The sequence below is a fragment of the Hakea prostrata genome, chromosome 8 (genome assembly GCF_041222555.1).
Source record: "Hakea prostrata isolate BN-2017 chromosome 8, UWA_Hpros_2, whole genome shotgun sequence".
Classification (NCBI taxonomy): Eukaryota; Viridiplantae; Streptophyta; class Magnoliopsida; order Proteales; family Proteaceae; genus Hakea; species Hakea prostrata.
The window spans coordinates 52,290,494-52,303,501 of record NC_142607.1 but is presented as its reverse complement, the minus strand read 5'-3'; the positions used below and the strand labels follow the sequence as shown (position 1 = coordinate 52,303,501).

The 13,008-nt window shown below is 38.4% G+C and overlaps 1 protein-coding gene across 1 annotated transcript in view; it reads left to right on the top strand.

Annotated features, from left to right (window-relative positions):
- Positions 1 to 13,008, top strand: part of LOC149008534 (haloacid dehalogenase-like hydrolase family protein) — a 161,345-nt gene that overhangs the window by 56,332 nt on the left and 92,005 nt on the right. Inside the window, exon 15 of the mRNA XM_089166055.1 lies at positions 812 to 934. Coding sequence (XP_089022181.1) covers positions 812 to 934 — 123 coding nt within the window. The remainder of the gene's footprint in view (positions 1 to 811; positions 935 to 13,008) is intronic.

Genomic DNA, 13,008 nt, shown 5'->3' with positions numbered 1-13,008 from the left:
AAAGCAATGTAACATTCCCTGTTGTCAACTCCTTATACTCAATGGAAGTCATGGCAGGTAAAGTAGTCCATCTTCTGTTTGTCAATGATATAAGCTCTAACTTCTGTTTCCTGGAGGAGAGGGATAACGAGCGTCATCAATCAAAACACATACCGAGTTGAAAGACTGAAAATCGAACGTGGATAGCTAAACACAAAAGACTCTGACATTTGTTTAGGGCTTTTCAGAGTCTCAGATAAAGAGCTTCCTCCGGTAACTTCACCAAGAATGATGATGGAACCTAGTTGTATATGTTGAAAAACTAGGATTATGGCAGACAAAAAACAGTATATGTGGCTGTGTATCAAAATGTCGGGAAATACCATAACCGCTCTCAGTGCAGGAATTAAGGAGTCCAGGTAGTGAAATCAATGCTCTGATACAGAACCCAAATTGTTACCTTGTCTTAATAAAAAAAATAGATAAGTTGAAAAGAAGATGAGAGATGGAAGAAAGCACAGCCCACAATTTGAGTAATGGGGAGAATAGTCAAGCCACAGAATGCTGGAGGCTATTTGTGTTAATCAAAGAGCAATTACAATGTAAAGACACTGGACCAACAAAGTAAAGACAATGACAACCATGACAGCGTTACTTTAATTATAGAACTTATACTGTTATACATGTATTTAAATCCAAAAAGTGGACCCACATAACAAATTTCATTTAGGAGAGTTTGAGTTTGTAAGCTCCTCTAGTTTTAATTACTCATTTTGTGTACAGCAGGTTCTATTGCTTTATTCTGTCTAAATGCATCTGTAAATTTATGTAGGTTGTTAATGATGGGGATATGTATCTGTGGCGAGAACTGGGGGTGAATTCATGGCCTACATTTGCTGTTGTTAGCCCCAACAGTAAGATATTGGCCCAAATATCAGGTGAAGGCCGTCGAAAGGTATTTGCCATCCTTCGGGCATTCTGCTTCAGAGTTTACTATATGCATGACTATTTTTTTCTAGACATATATTGTGGCATCTTTGTGTTTGTGAGTTAATTCTTGGTAAACATCAGTTGTATGGTCCAAATGCTCATCCTAATAATCAACAGAAAATAAATAATTTTTTTGAAGAAGACACTAATATCTTTGACAATTGGGAACTTGGTGTTGCCAAAGCTTCTTCTGAAGTCCCAACAATTTAGAGTCGAAATGATATTGCACTTGAACTTTTTGAGTGAAATAAAATTTATTACAGCGGTAGGTAAAAGATCTAGATTACGGGCAAGCCTTGGCACAATGGTTGGTGAACCACAGTTTTACTGAGGTCAAGGCATTTAAACAGCCTCCCCACAAAAATTGTTGGGGTAAGACTGAGTTGGAAAATTGCCCCCCAGACCCTACTTGTGTAGAAGCCTTTGGCACCAGTTTCACCCTTTAGGTAAAAGATCAAGATTCTAGAGCCAACTGATATTTTCTCACTCTTATTCAGAATGGCTAATGGGAATCTAATCGTCAGTTGCCAAATTCTAGTGCTTCTGGTTAGTTTTGTGTCACCATCATTGCATCACTCCCTTAAAGTTGCATGTGGTAATGCAAAAAGATTTGAGAACCCTTCTTTATGGTGGCAGTAAAGGTACAAATCAGCTATTCAGTGAACAGTTATAATGAGAAATTAAGCATGATAAATCAAAACCTGGTTTTATGAAATTGAAAATATAATGAGAGCTCGTATGTACTTTAAGTAAGTTTTATGAAATTGAAAAAATAATGAAAAATCATGTGAGACTTGAAGTAAGTCAAGTCTGCAAGAAACTGATCTAGGTGACTAGCTTTCTTTGCCTAATTTCTAGGTTACTGAATTCTTCATGATACAATCCAAAAATCTGGATTAATGATCTTATATCAAGCAGGCCCAATAATCACATCTATGATCAGATTTGAGATAGAGGAAGAAATGGTGTTGTTAAGGGAAAACCATAGAACAAAATTCGGTCGAAACTTGCAAATTTCAACCGAAATTTTCCATTTTGGGAACCTCGAAACGAAAAACTAGGGGACCGAAAAAAAATCCGAAGTTTCGATCGAAACCGTTGAAATTTTGTCGAAACCTCGAAACCTGTCAAAACTTGGTTCTACCCAGTTGGTTCATGAGAAAAAAAAATTCCCAAATTTCATGGGAACATGGAAAGTTCATGGAAACTTGGGAAATTTCGTGGAAAACTGGAAAATTTTGTGGAAACTTGGGAAATTTCGTGGAAACCTGAGACTTTTTCCTGCAAGTTTCGTAGCTTTCACAAATTTTCAATTTTTTTGTTTCTTTCATGTTTTCCCAAATACCACGACAAATACCCCCTCCACCAGGACTTCCCTATCCAAATTGTGTATTCCCTTGTACTAGATATCTTAGGCATGTTGATGACCAAACTTATAAAGTTGCAGGTTGTCGATTGCCTTGACAACCATAGGCATAAAATGTCATGGGATGTCTATATTCGTTGGTTAGAGGAGAAGATGTTACAAGCATGGTACCACTCAGCTCACAGGATGGATCCTCAAAGGCACTCCTCTTAGCACTGAGTTGTACTTTCCTTTTATTGTCAGTTACTTTGTATTTGATGTTTTGAAGTTAGAAGTTATATATTGAATGTTATGTACTTAAGTAGTTAAGTTTATAGTGTATTTCTCGGACAACTCTACATTGATGTTATGTACATTGAATTACATATATACATTGATTTTTTTAGCAAAATGCATGTTCCAATGTGTTCTCTATACTCTAATTAACTTAAATGTAGAGTCCCACCCTAAAATACTCCCTAAAACTTGTCGAAACTTGCACGAAAAAGTCCTAAGTTTCCTCGAAATTTTCCAATTTCCCACCTAGGTTTCCCATTTTCACTTGGTCGAAACTTGAGTTTCCCTCGAATTTTTTTCTATGGGGAAAACATCAAATTGATTGAAGGGGGAGATGAGCTAAAGCTTCTTGCAAGAAAAATGGGAGAAGAAGAGATCAGATTTGATATCAATCCCATAAACATTGCTCAACGGCACCAAAACTCCTTGAAAATGACTCAGAAAAGGACTTCTAATGACTGTAATACACTAAATAAAGTAAATAAACTGAAAACAGAGTTTTTTGTTGCATTTTTTAATATCTTAATCCAACCTGAAAACACTCGATTGAACCACCAATTTCATGTACTAGCATTACCCCTACTTTTGGTTTTGGGGCTTATAATTAGGCCCATTAAATCGATAAACCAAAAATTCCAAGCTAAGTTCTATGGATCCCAAATGTGCCCAAAATAATTCTTTCAAGACTATTGATCTTGTTTTGTTGTGATCCAAATTCTTGTGCTCGATTTGGAAGATAGACCCGCATTGACATATTTTGGTGGACGACTTAAATGACCCATTTTTGGAGACCTGTGGTGGAAGCGGAGGCTTGGGTATATATATATATACCAATATAAAGGAGGGGGAGGAGTCCAGAAAGTTTTGAGTTCACTGGATCGAACTATGCAAACCTATATGCAATTATGCCTAATACCCTCAAAGTATTTTAATCAGTATATCTGAGATAAATAGAAGCAAAACACGAGGCCTACAGGGCTCCTGCATACTTACATCGAACCAACCGAAACTTATGGCCAAGCCCGCTCTAGAAGTTGCACTGCAAAGCAAGGATGCTTTCTGCATTTCCTTTTGGGCCAAGGAATGCCTTTCTGTTTACTCTCAACCAGATTTCAACTCTTTTTGAGATCTAAATGCATGGATGCAACACTAGAATGATATGCAAGGTCATGTGAAAATTTTAAAATTTTTGAGGAGTAACCCAACCAAATCAATGGTCTTTGTCTCTTTAGGCCAAGAGAGGCCTACATCAATAGACTCATCTGGCACCTCTACAACCTTGCCGGTACAACGGGACTTACATTCACTGCCCTTCACGGCTCTGCTGAGGCCTTTACCCAGTCCATGACTGGTATAGCCTATTCCTCTGGCTTTATCAGATAGGGTCCTTTAACTCTACTCTTTCTTTAAGATTCAAACAGACTTTCAAACCGTCAGGCACCTCACCGACTATTCCACGGGGTTATAAACAGTCATCTGAACTTCTGAATAATTCATAATCCTGATTATTTAACATCAGCTTTCGTAACAGTGTTTCACCAATTCTAGGTAGCATTGGAGTTGGGTCTCTTTCAACCTGTACTCAACTGCGCATACACCTAGCCTCGGTTATTACTGAAACTACTCATCTAGGATTATTGATGGAATATGCAGATATTCCTACATGTATGCAGTGGTGGCCGTCACCAAGAACAGAGGCACTACTATAGGCATGTTCCACGGTTATCCACCTCGAATATGCATGCAAAATGATATGAAATACATAATTACTCCATTACTACAAGCCTATATCTTAAAAGAAATAAGGAAAGAAACTTACAGAAGAAGACTCAGTCTTCCTACGCTTGGATCTTCTCAAGATTAGTGCAATATTGGAATAAGGTACTTCATAAACATTAGCTAGATATTACAAACTTACAACCTTTCTGACACCTTCCTACTTAAAACAGATACATTACTCAAACGCAAATGTTCTTTATATACAAGGTAAAAAATTCGATCGAAATGAACATTTCGACCTTGGAAAAGGTTGAAATTTCGAGGTTTCGGTCAAAATTTCGAAACTGGATACTTTTTTCCTGATTCTTGAAAACTCAATTTCGAGCCTCAAATGCACTCAAATTGATTTGGATTTTTGCATACTAGCTATTTCAAGCATAATAAACACTATAATAACTACTAGTTTACTAAAAAACTACTGAAAATGTAACATCCATTCATCCAACATTCCAAGTATATAGTACATGAATCAGAGAAGAAGCTGTATTGTTATTACTTATAACTTACAACTTACAACTTACAAGTCTATTCTATTCAAGCCTCAAGGTCTCCCTCTTCCGTCTGCACCCCATACAATTGATAATTTAACTCCCCTGATGTTTGCCCCCGCCCCATATAGTTTTGGACATAGTCAAAAACGCACCTCTGTATGTGGCCTCATCCACATGCATAAGATTCCCTAACGGTGGGAAGTTGTGAATCTCCAAAGGAACTGGTGGTGGTGGGCCTTGTGGCTGTGGAATAGTGTGGAAGATCTGCTCAACAAATGAAAGACCACCCTGCCCCTGGCTCTCAGGACTAGGAGAAGGATAAGGATACTAATAAGGTCGCAGTGGCTGACTCCGATAATCGACAGTGGGAGGGACACCATAAGCTCCATAGGCCGCTCCATAACCATAAGGCTCCAGTCGTGGCTGACTGGCCTGACCCTGAATCTGATAGCCAGGAGGGACACCATATGGTCCATAACCATAAGGACCATAACCATAAGTCGACTCGGTAGAACCAATACTCTCCACAGCAGTATCATATGAGGACTCTACCATCATCAATGCTCATCGATCTCATAGATCCCACCAAGCTCTCGGCATCGGATGGACGGTAGGACCCATATGATGGCGTGTCCTCTGTGCTCCAGCCATGCTGTCTCCCCTTCCCCTTCCTCGAATATGTAGAGGAAACATTTTTGCCTCGAGATGCAGCTCCAGTATGGTCTGAATCCTGTGTCGCGTGGGTGAACTGACTCTCTCCTGTGAATCTCGGTGGTCGTCCTCCCCCCCTTGACTCTCACGTCCAGCAGGTGGTGGTGGTGGTGGTCTCTCCCTAGGATCAGCTGAATCCTGATCACGAGGTCCCACACCCTCCTCATCCCCTCCATCATCACCATCACCGTCATCACCACCACCATCGTCGTCATCGCCGGAGGCCTGAGTCACCCCATCCTCAATGTCAGACCAGAAAATCAAATCCTCACTCTGGGTGGATGCACTAGGGTGTGGCACAAAGGACGGGGCGGGCTCTGCATGTGGCCTCCCCTCCCGGGCCATGAAGTCCCCCACATCAGCCCCCATCTCCTCTCGCAATCCGACTATTGGGAAGACCTCCATCCTCATCCAAAGCAATCCGTCTCCACTATCCCCGATCCAAGTCAACTATCGGGTTATCATCATCATCCATCTCAAATATGTCGGCCAACTCGATATTGGTGCTCTCTCTGTCCATCCCCTGTCTAATATGATCCTCTCTCAGTCTCATATTATAGTGTAGGTAGACAAGGTCCTCTAGACGCTTCACACCCAATCGGTTGCGCCTCTTCGAGTGAATGAGGCTGAAGGTGCTCCAATTTCGCTCACAACCAATGGCAGAACATGTTTGGGAGAGCACTTTGCTTGCAATCCTACTCAAGTTGTGTGAATCACGTCCAAATTGCAACCACCACTCAGCTGCAACAAACATAGACTCCAAGTCATTTTAATACTTAAATAACTAAATTAAAGATAGAATATAATAATTAAATGTATAATGAAATAAATGAATGAACTTACCACAGGGGCGGTTTCCCGTCCCGATACGGCCACAGCACGACCGAAGCTCCCAGTGGCATCCCTAAAAGCCTTTATCTAATATATAAAGAGAAAAAACAATAACTAGTTAGTAGTTACTAGGTTAATGACTTAGTATAAAACTACGAATTGTGAATATCAAATGATTTTAATCACTATCTCACCTCCATAAGGATGACTGCTTGTTTAGCTGTATCCGGTTTGAACTTCTCCACTACAGTTTGGACATCATCCATCAAATCTTGCCTCATCCCAAGATTGTCCTTGTAATGGTACTTGGGATTTAAATAGTATGTTGTGTAAGAAAAAGTATGTCATAACTCATAAAAGGGAATAGTTAATGCTTAAGCCTTAATAGTGTGATAACATAATGAAAATTAAATTAAATTCTTAAGTCACTTAAGTACTTAACAACTTAACAACTCACCAGCCTTATGCAGTGGATGCTGCAACATAGACTCCCATCTATTGTTGATGATTTGAAGGACTTTCTTGTTGCCGCGTGGGTGGACTTGAGCAACTTGCTGCTTAATCCTATCTATTGCAGCAAATATGTGTGCTAGAGTAGGTTTTCTTTGCTGATCTACCATTCTCAACACATTCACCACAGGCTCAAGCATCTTCACTACTATCTTCACATTGTGCCAGAAACTCTCATCAAGGATAGTCAACTGAGCTCTCCTTCCTCCCACTGATGAAGAACCCTCCCAGTTAAACCACTCCTCTGATGCAAACATACTCCTAAGGCCAGTCTTCCTACTCTCAAAGCTCTGCAGTGCTATCCAATTAGTAGCAAATCTGGTTATGCCTGGCCTCACTAACTCACCCTGACACTTAGTCCCTCATCATCCTTAATGCATAGGTGTGGTTATATATGAAGGTGCTAACATGTCGAGCTTGGTCCACCGTATTCTTCACAAGCTTGACCTTTCCAATCTCCTTCAACATTAAGTCAATGCAGTGAGCAGCATAAAGAGTCCAAAAGAGCCTATATTTGTCCATCCATCAAGGCATCAAGCCATCAATACAAAGTTATAAAGTGTACATGTATATGTGTAATGTAAATATATGTATTTACAAATGAAAATTAATACTATATGTTTAGACTTTAGATACCTGGAGTTCTCTTGCATCTTCAACCCACCTTTCTTGTAGTTGGAGCCATTATCAGTCACAATTTGAACTACATTTTCCACTCCAACCTCCTTTACCACTTGCTTCAGTAATTTGTAAATGTATTTTGCATCCTTCTTCTCACCGGATGCATCTACTGACTTGAGGAACACTGTCCTCCCATCACAATTCAACATGAAATTGATGATGGACCGTCTAGTGGGACCAGTCCAACCATCAGCCATCAGCCATCAGAGTCACTCCATAATGATTCCACATGGGCTTTAATCCCTTAATGTATTCATTTATGTCCTCTTTATGCTTAGGCAAATACACATTATATATCTCATATGGAGTGGGGCCCTGTACACCACTCCCACCCTCGCCTATCTCGCTCAATCATATCTCTCGTAGTAGGGCCCCTAAGCTGTATGTGCTGGAACACTATGGTAATGCGCCCATTTGGAGAAAGCCATCCCCACTTTCTCCTTCACACTCCCCCATAAGTGCTTCAACTTTCTCTGTTTATGCTCAGGCCTCGCAAATAGGGCCGGATCATTGCGAAGAATCTCAAGATCCGGATCTGTAGGATGTGCTGAGGAAGCTTGACCCCTTGTAGGGGCCCGTGGGATAGGAGCCTCCTGCCTCACACTCTGAGACCTCCTCATAGGGACTTGGGAGCCACCTATGCCTCCCATACCTACTGTCTTTCTAGAGGACCCACAACCCAGACCCCTCTGTTGCCTCCTGATGTCATCAATCCTCTGTTGCTCCCTACTCATCATCATCGCCCTCCTCAACTGATCGGCCTCTGGATCAGGGTCACTGTCTCCTGGCTCATCCCTACCATAACCCTCAGGATCTGGAAGGTCATTTAAGCAGGCATCCTCGAACTCATCCCTCTGTGTTCTCTTCTCTTTCCTCTTTTGCTTTCCACCACTAATATATGAGGCCATTGCCTTCTTGACCTCTACAGGCACCTTTGGGCACCCTGTTACATCCTTGTTGCCACCAGCTAGATGCACCTTCAATCTAGTGGCCCCACCTCCTATTTGTTTCTTGCAGTAATTACACTCATTCTTCCTCTTATCAGTTGTCAGTGGCCTCCTATGATCCCAAGCTATGTCTGACATCTTTAAAATAGAGTGCCTGATACAAGAAACACACACTAAGTATATTGAAAAGCTCCACAATATGCTCCAAAAATGACATACATGCTTCTAATAATAACCTCCTATTTTTAAATATAAAAAAAAATATGTATAACTATATAAGTATTTTTTAATATATAAATAATTTTAAAATATATAAAATACACACTAACTATCTTAAAAATATCCACAACATCCTCAAAAAATTGCATACATGCTTCCACTAATACTCTCCTATTTTCAAATTTAAAACATAAATTAATTATTTTTTTAATTATTTAAATATATATTAAATACAGTAAAATTACATAATTAACAGAAGAAAAAAATTAATTCAACACCATCACAGCAATATGGTGTCTCAACTCTCACATACATCCATTTGAAGCTTATACATGTACTATACATAAACATTTTTAACAATATACATAATTTAGTAAATAATTTTTAATAACAGAAAAATAAAAAAATAGTAGGAAGAATAAAAAAATAATTTTGACAGTACAAATTCATAGATCATCACTCTAAAGTAAATATATATAAATTTGGAAGCAATCTAATATGATTTAAGGCACAAATGAAACAAAAATAAAAAAATGAGGAAGTTGGTTACTCACCTTGCAAGATTTGAGAAAATGCACAAATGGAGGAGCAAATCAAGTGTTTGAAGGAAATGGAATACTAGAAATTAGGTGTAGAATGGGATGAAAGCAAGAGAAATGAGCAAAAAATGCAAAATCAGGTCGAAATCTCCTGGGCGATATCGCTCGAAACAGTCGAAACTAATGGTAGGTCGAAAATGAGCTCAAGTTTGGGTATTTTATAGCCTACGCAAGTGTCGTTTTGGCCCGATATGGTATCGGGCCGAAATTTCGACTCGTATCGACCGAAATTTCGGTCGATACGAAACGAAATGGATACTTTTCGTGCCTACTACTAAATTTCGTTTCGAGTTGGATTTTTGCAGGCATTTCGATCGAATTTTCTTCCATGCTTATATAGACATCAAAACTCAAAAAACATAAAAAATAATTTGATAAAAGATAAAAGGATAAAAAGAATCTTATCTGAACGATGATTCGTTCAGTTCAGATTTTCTTATCCTAAAGTCACATCGCAGCTTTTGATGACGTCATCATGGCGTCAGCAGTATCTTTGACGTCAGCAACAACGTCAGCAGCATCTTTGCAACGTTAGCAGCAACGCTAGGAGTGTCTTTAGACAATTACTGTTCCTACTTCAAAATCTTCTGATGCGAGACTGATGATTTCTTCAATAGTCTCGTTGAACTTAAGAGGTTGATCTTCTATCATGTCAATGATGCGGGCACGACTTTTCCTCATAGCTTTCTTTGTTATCTTATCTTCATGCTTTTTCTCATATTTTTTGAGAAAGCAAGTAACCTTCTTATTTTTCTTCAACTTCCGTCCAATTATCTGTCCATATCTGTTTACCCACCTTGGAATGAGGAGATCTCCAAGTTCAGCAATTATTATTCTTCTAAACCTCCTGTTGTGCTCATCTCTTCTGGGGAATCTTCTATGAGCCATCTGATTTTGAAGAATTGGATGAATTGGGTCCACCATCTTCCGCTGTTATTAGCTCTTTAACTTTCACCATCATTTCGTCAATAGATTTTATGTATTGTTGAATGGGTGATTCAAGAGCTTCAACAATCTGTTTTTCTTTTGAGATTTCATTTGTCTTCTTCTTATGTTTGTTGACAAATGAAGTCATAATCTCAGACTCATTCATGCTTAAAAGATCTTTAGCACGAAGCAAATGAGCTATTAATTCAGTCTTTTCACTGTCAAGCTTGCGGTTTGCAAGCCTTAGACTATTAACTTCTTCAACAAGACGTAGTGAACTTGTCCTGTATATCTCACATTGTTCTGTTAAATCTTTCATTTCCATCTTTGTGACGGAACACTCATCACATGCCATGAGTGCACCTTTGAAATCTTTCTGGTCAACCTTTTCGATCTTTGGATCTTTGTAAAAGTTGATGCCCAGAGTTTTTCTGGCATCCTTCAAAGCTTCAGAAAGGTCAACATAGCCTTTGTAAAGAGGCTTGTCAATATTTCTAATACATGTAGCAACATCTGACCATTGTGTATAAATTCCAGGGAGTCTTCCCCGAAACACAACGTAATATCGTTAGCTTGTTTTTTACTTTGAATAAGCCATATTCATCTGAAAGTTAAGACAATTCATGACCATTGAGAAATAGTCACGCTTGCCTTTATCTGCTGGATCATGGATGCTCTGATGATGAGAAATCCATAAATTATCTAGAATTGTTTTATCTGGTTCATCCACCTCGAGTAGGCTTTTGAATTGGAACTTTTGGTCAATGGTATAGAGATATCTTTGACCGTACATAATCTTCTTAGGTATGTGCTTCCTTTTCAAGTTAGCACTGCCCAGCTTTGGAAGTGAATCTTTGCTGCTTTGGGGGTTAACCACAGAAGCAATAACTTCTTCAATTGAAATATCTTTCGACTGGGATTCAGTCATATCTGTGGGATCTTTCGACTGTGAGTCAGTCATATCTTTGGGCTGAGAATCAGCCATCTCTAATTCCTGCAAGTCATCATTTTCCAAATAAGGATCTAGATAACCCGTCTGCAAGAAAATTATCTTTACCATTAATATGTTCAAAAGTAACATTAAAACCTTTGTTAATAATGGTATCTCTAAAGACTAACCATCTTCTTTGGGAGATCTTACTTTCATTTAGATTTTTGTAGAATTTGACTATAGCTTGGCAATCTGTCCTCACAAGAATCTTTTTATTTTGGAGGAATAGTTCAAAGGATTCTAACCCTTTGATCACAGATTCTACTTCAAAATCTATAGCTGCTAGATTTTTATTCTGGTGTAATCCATAAGCATATCTACAAACTTCTTCACTGGATTTGGGTGAAAACTCATTTGGCCTAATTTTAAGCATAGCTCCCCATCCTTCCTGTGAAACCGCTGTTTCAACTATATGATAATAGGTTTCTTTGGGATATCTCATTGGCTGGACCGTAGAAATTAATTGTTTAATCCTTTGGACTAGTTTAATATCTTGCTGGTTAAATCTTCTTTCACCTTTAGGGGAAGTCTTGGCATATAGGGGACCTAGAATTTTTCCCAAATCTTTGACAAAGTTTATAGCTTGATTAGCTAAACCTATAAAAGATTTTATCTGGGTAACTCCTTCGAGTATATCTGGGAATTCTAAGACTTTTCGTTAAATATGGTCTTGTAAAGAGATTAAGTCTTTACCAAGAACAAGTCCTAAAAACTTAATTTGTTCTTTAGCAATTTCTAATTTCTTCTTAGAAATTACTAATCCGGGTTTAGCAAATAATTGGAAAGCTATGAGTAAATGCTCAACATGCTGCTTTTCATTTTTGCTGAAAATTAGAATATCATCTATATAAACTGCAATAAATTCTCTATAATCTAGAAATATCTGATCCATTCTGCGTTGGACACAAAAGGGGCATTATTTAATCCAAAAGGCATTACATTCCATTCGTAATGTCCTCTGCTTGTGGTGAAAGCTGTCCAGGGAATCGAATCTTTATGAACTTTTATCTAGTGAAAGCCAAACTTAAGATCAAACTTACTGAAAATCTTAACTTTGTCAATTAATGTTACAAGGAAATCTCTTCTGGGGATGTTATATACATCATCCTCAGTATTATCATTTAATCTTTTATAATTGATCACCATCCTGCTCTTTCCTCTTTTCTTTTCTGATTCTTTCATTACAATAAAAGCAGCTGACCTATGGGGACTATTAGAATCTTGTATTAACTTAAGTTCTTTGAGTTCTTTGAGATGCATATCAAATTCTTCATCATCTTGAGAATTGTACTTGGGATTCCCTATTTCAATTCTCATATCTTGGTTTTTTATTTTTAGCTCAATCATTGGCTTGTCTATATGCTAAAATTCTAATGGATTTTTATCCTATAAAATCTTTGATGTTTCTAATTTTTCTAGAACCTTCTGGATTGTTAGTTCATGAAAATTAGATTCAAATCTCCTGAAATCTAAATAATCTGCTTCAATCTAATAACAAGAATCAAACTCATATTCTTCTTCTAATAACTCTTGTTCTATTCTGAACACAAAATTTTCATCTTCTTCGATATCTAAGGCAATCTTACAAGAACCTGGGATTTTGCATTTGCAATCAGGAAATGGTTTTATCTTATCCACCACGGTTCGCGCGCTACTCTGAGGACTAGAATAAGGAAGAGTGGGAATCATAATACTCTGCTTATTAATCTGG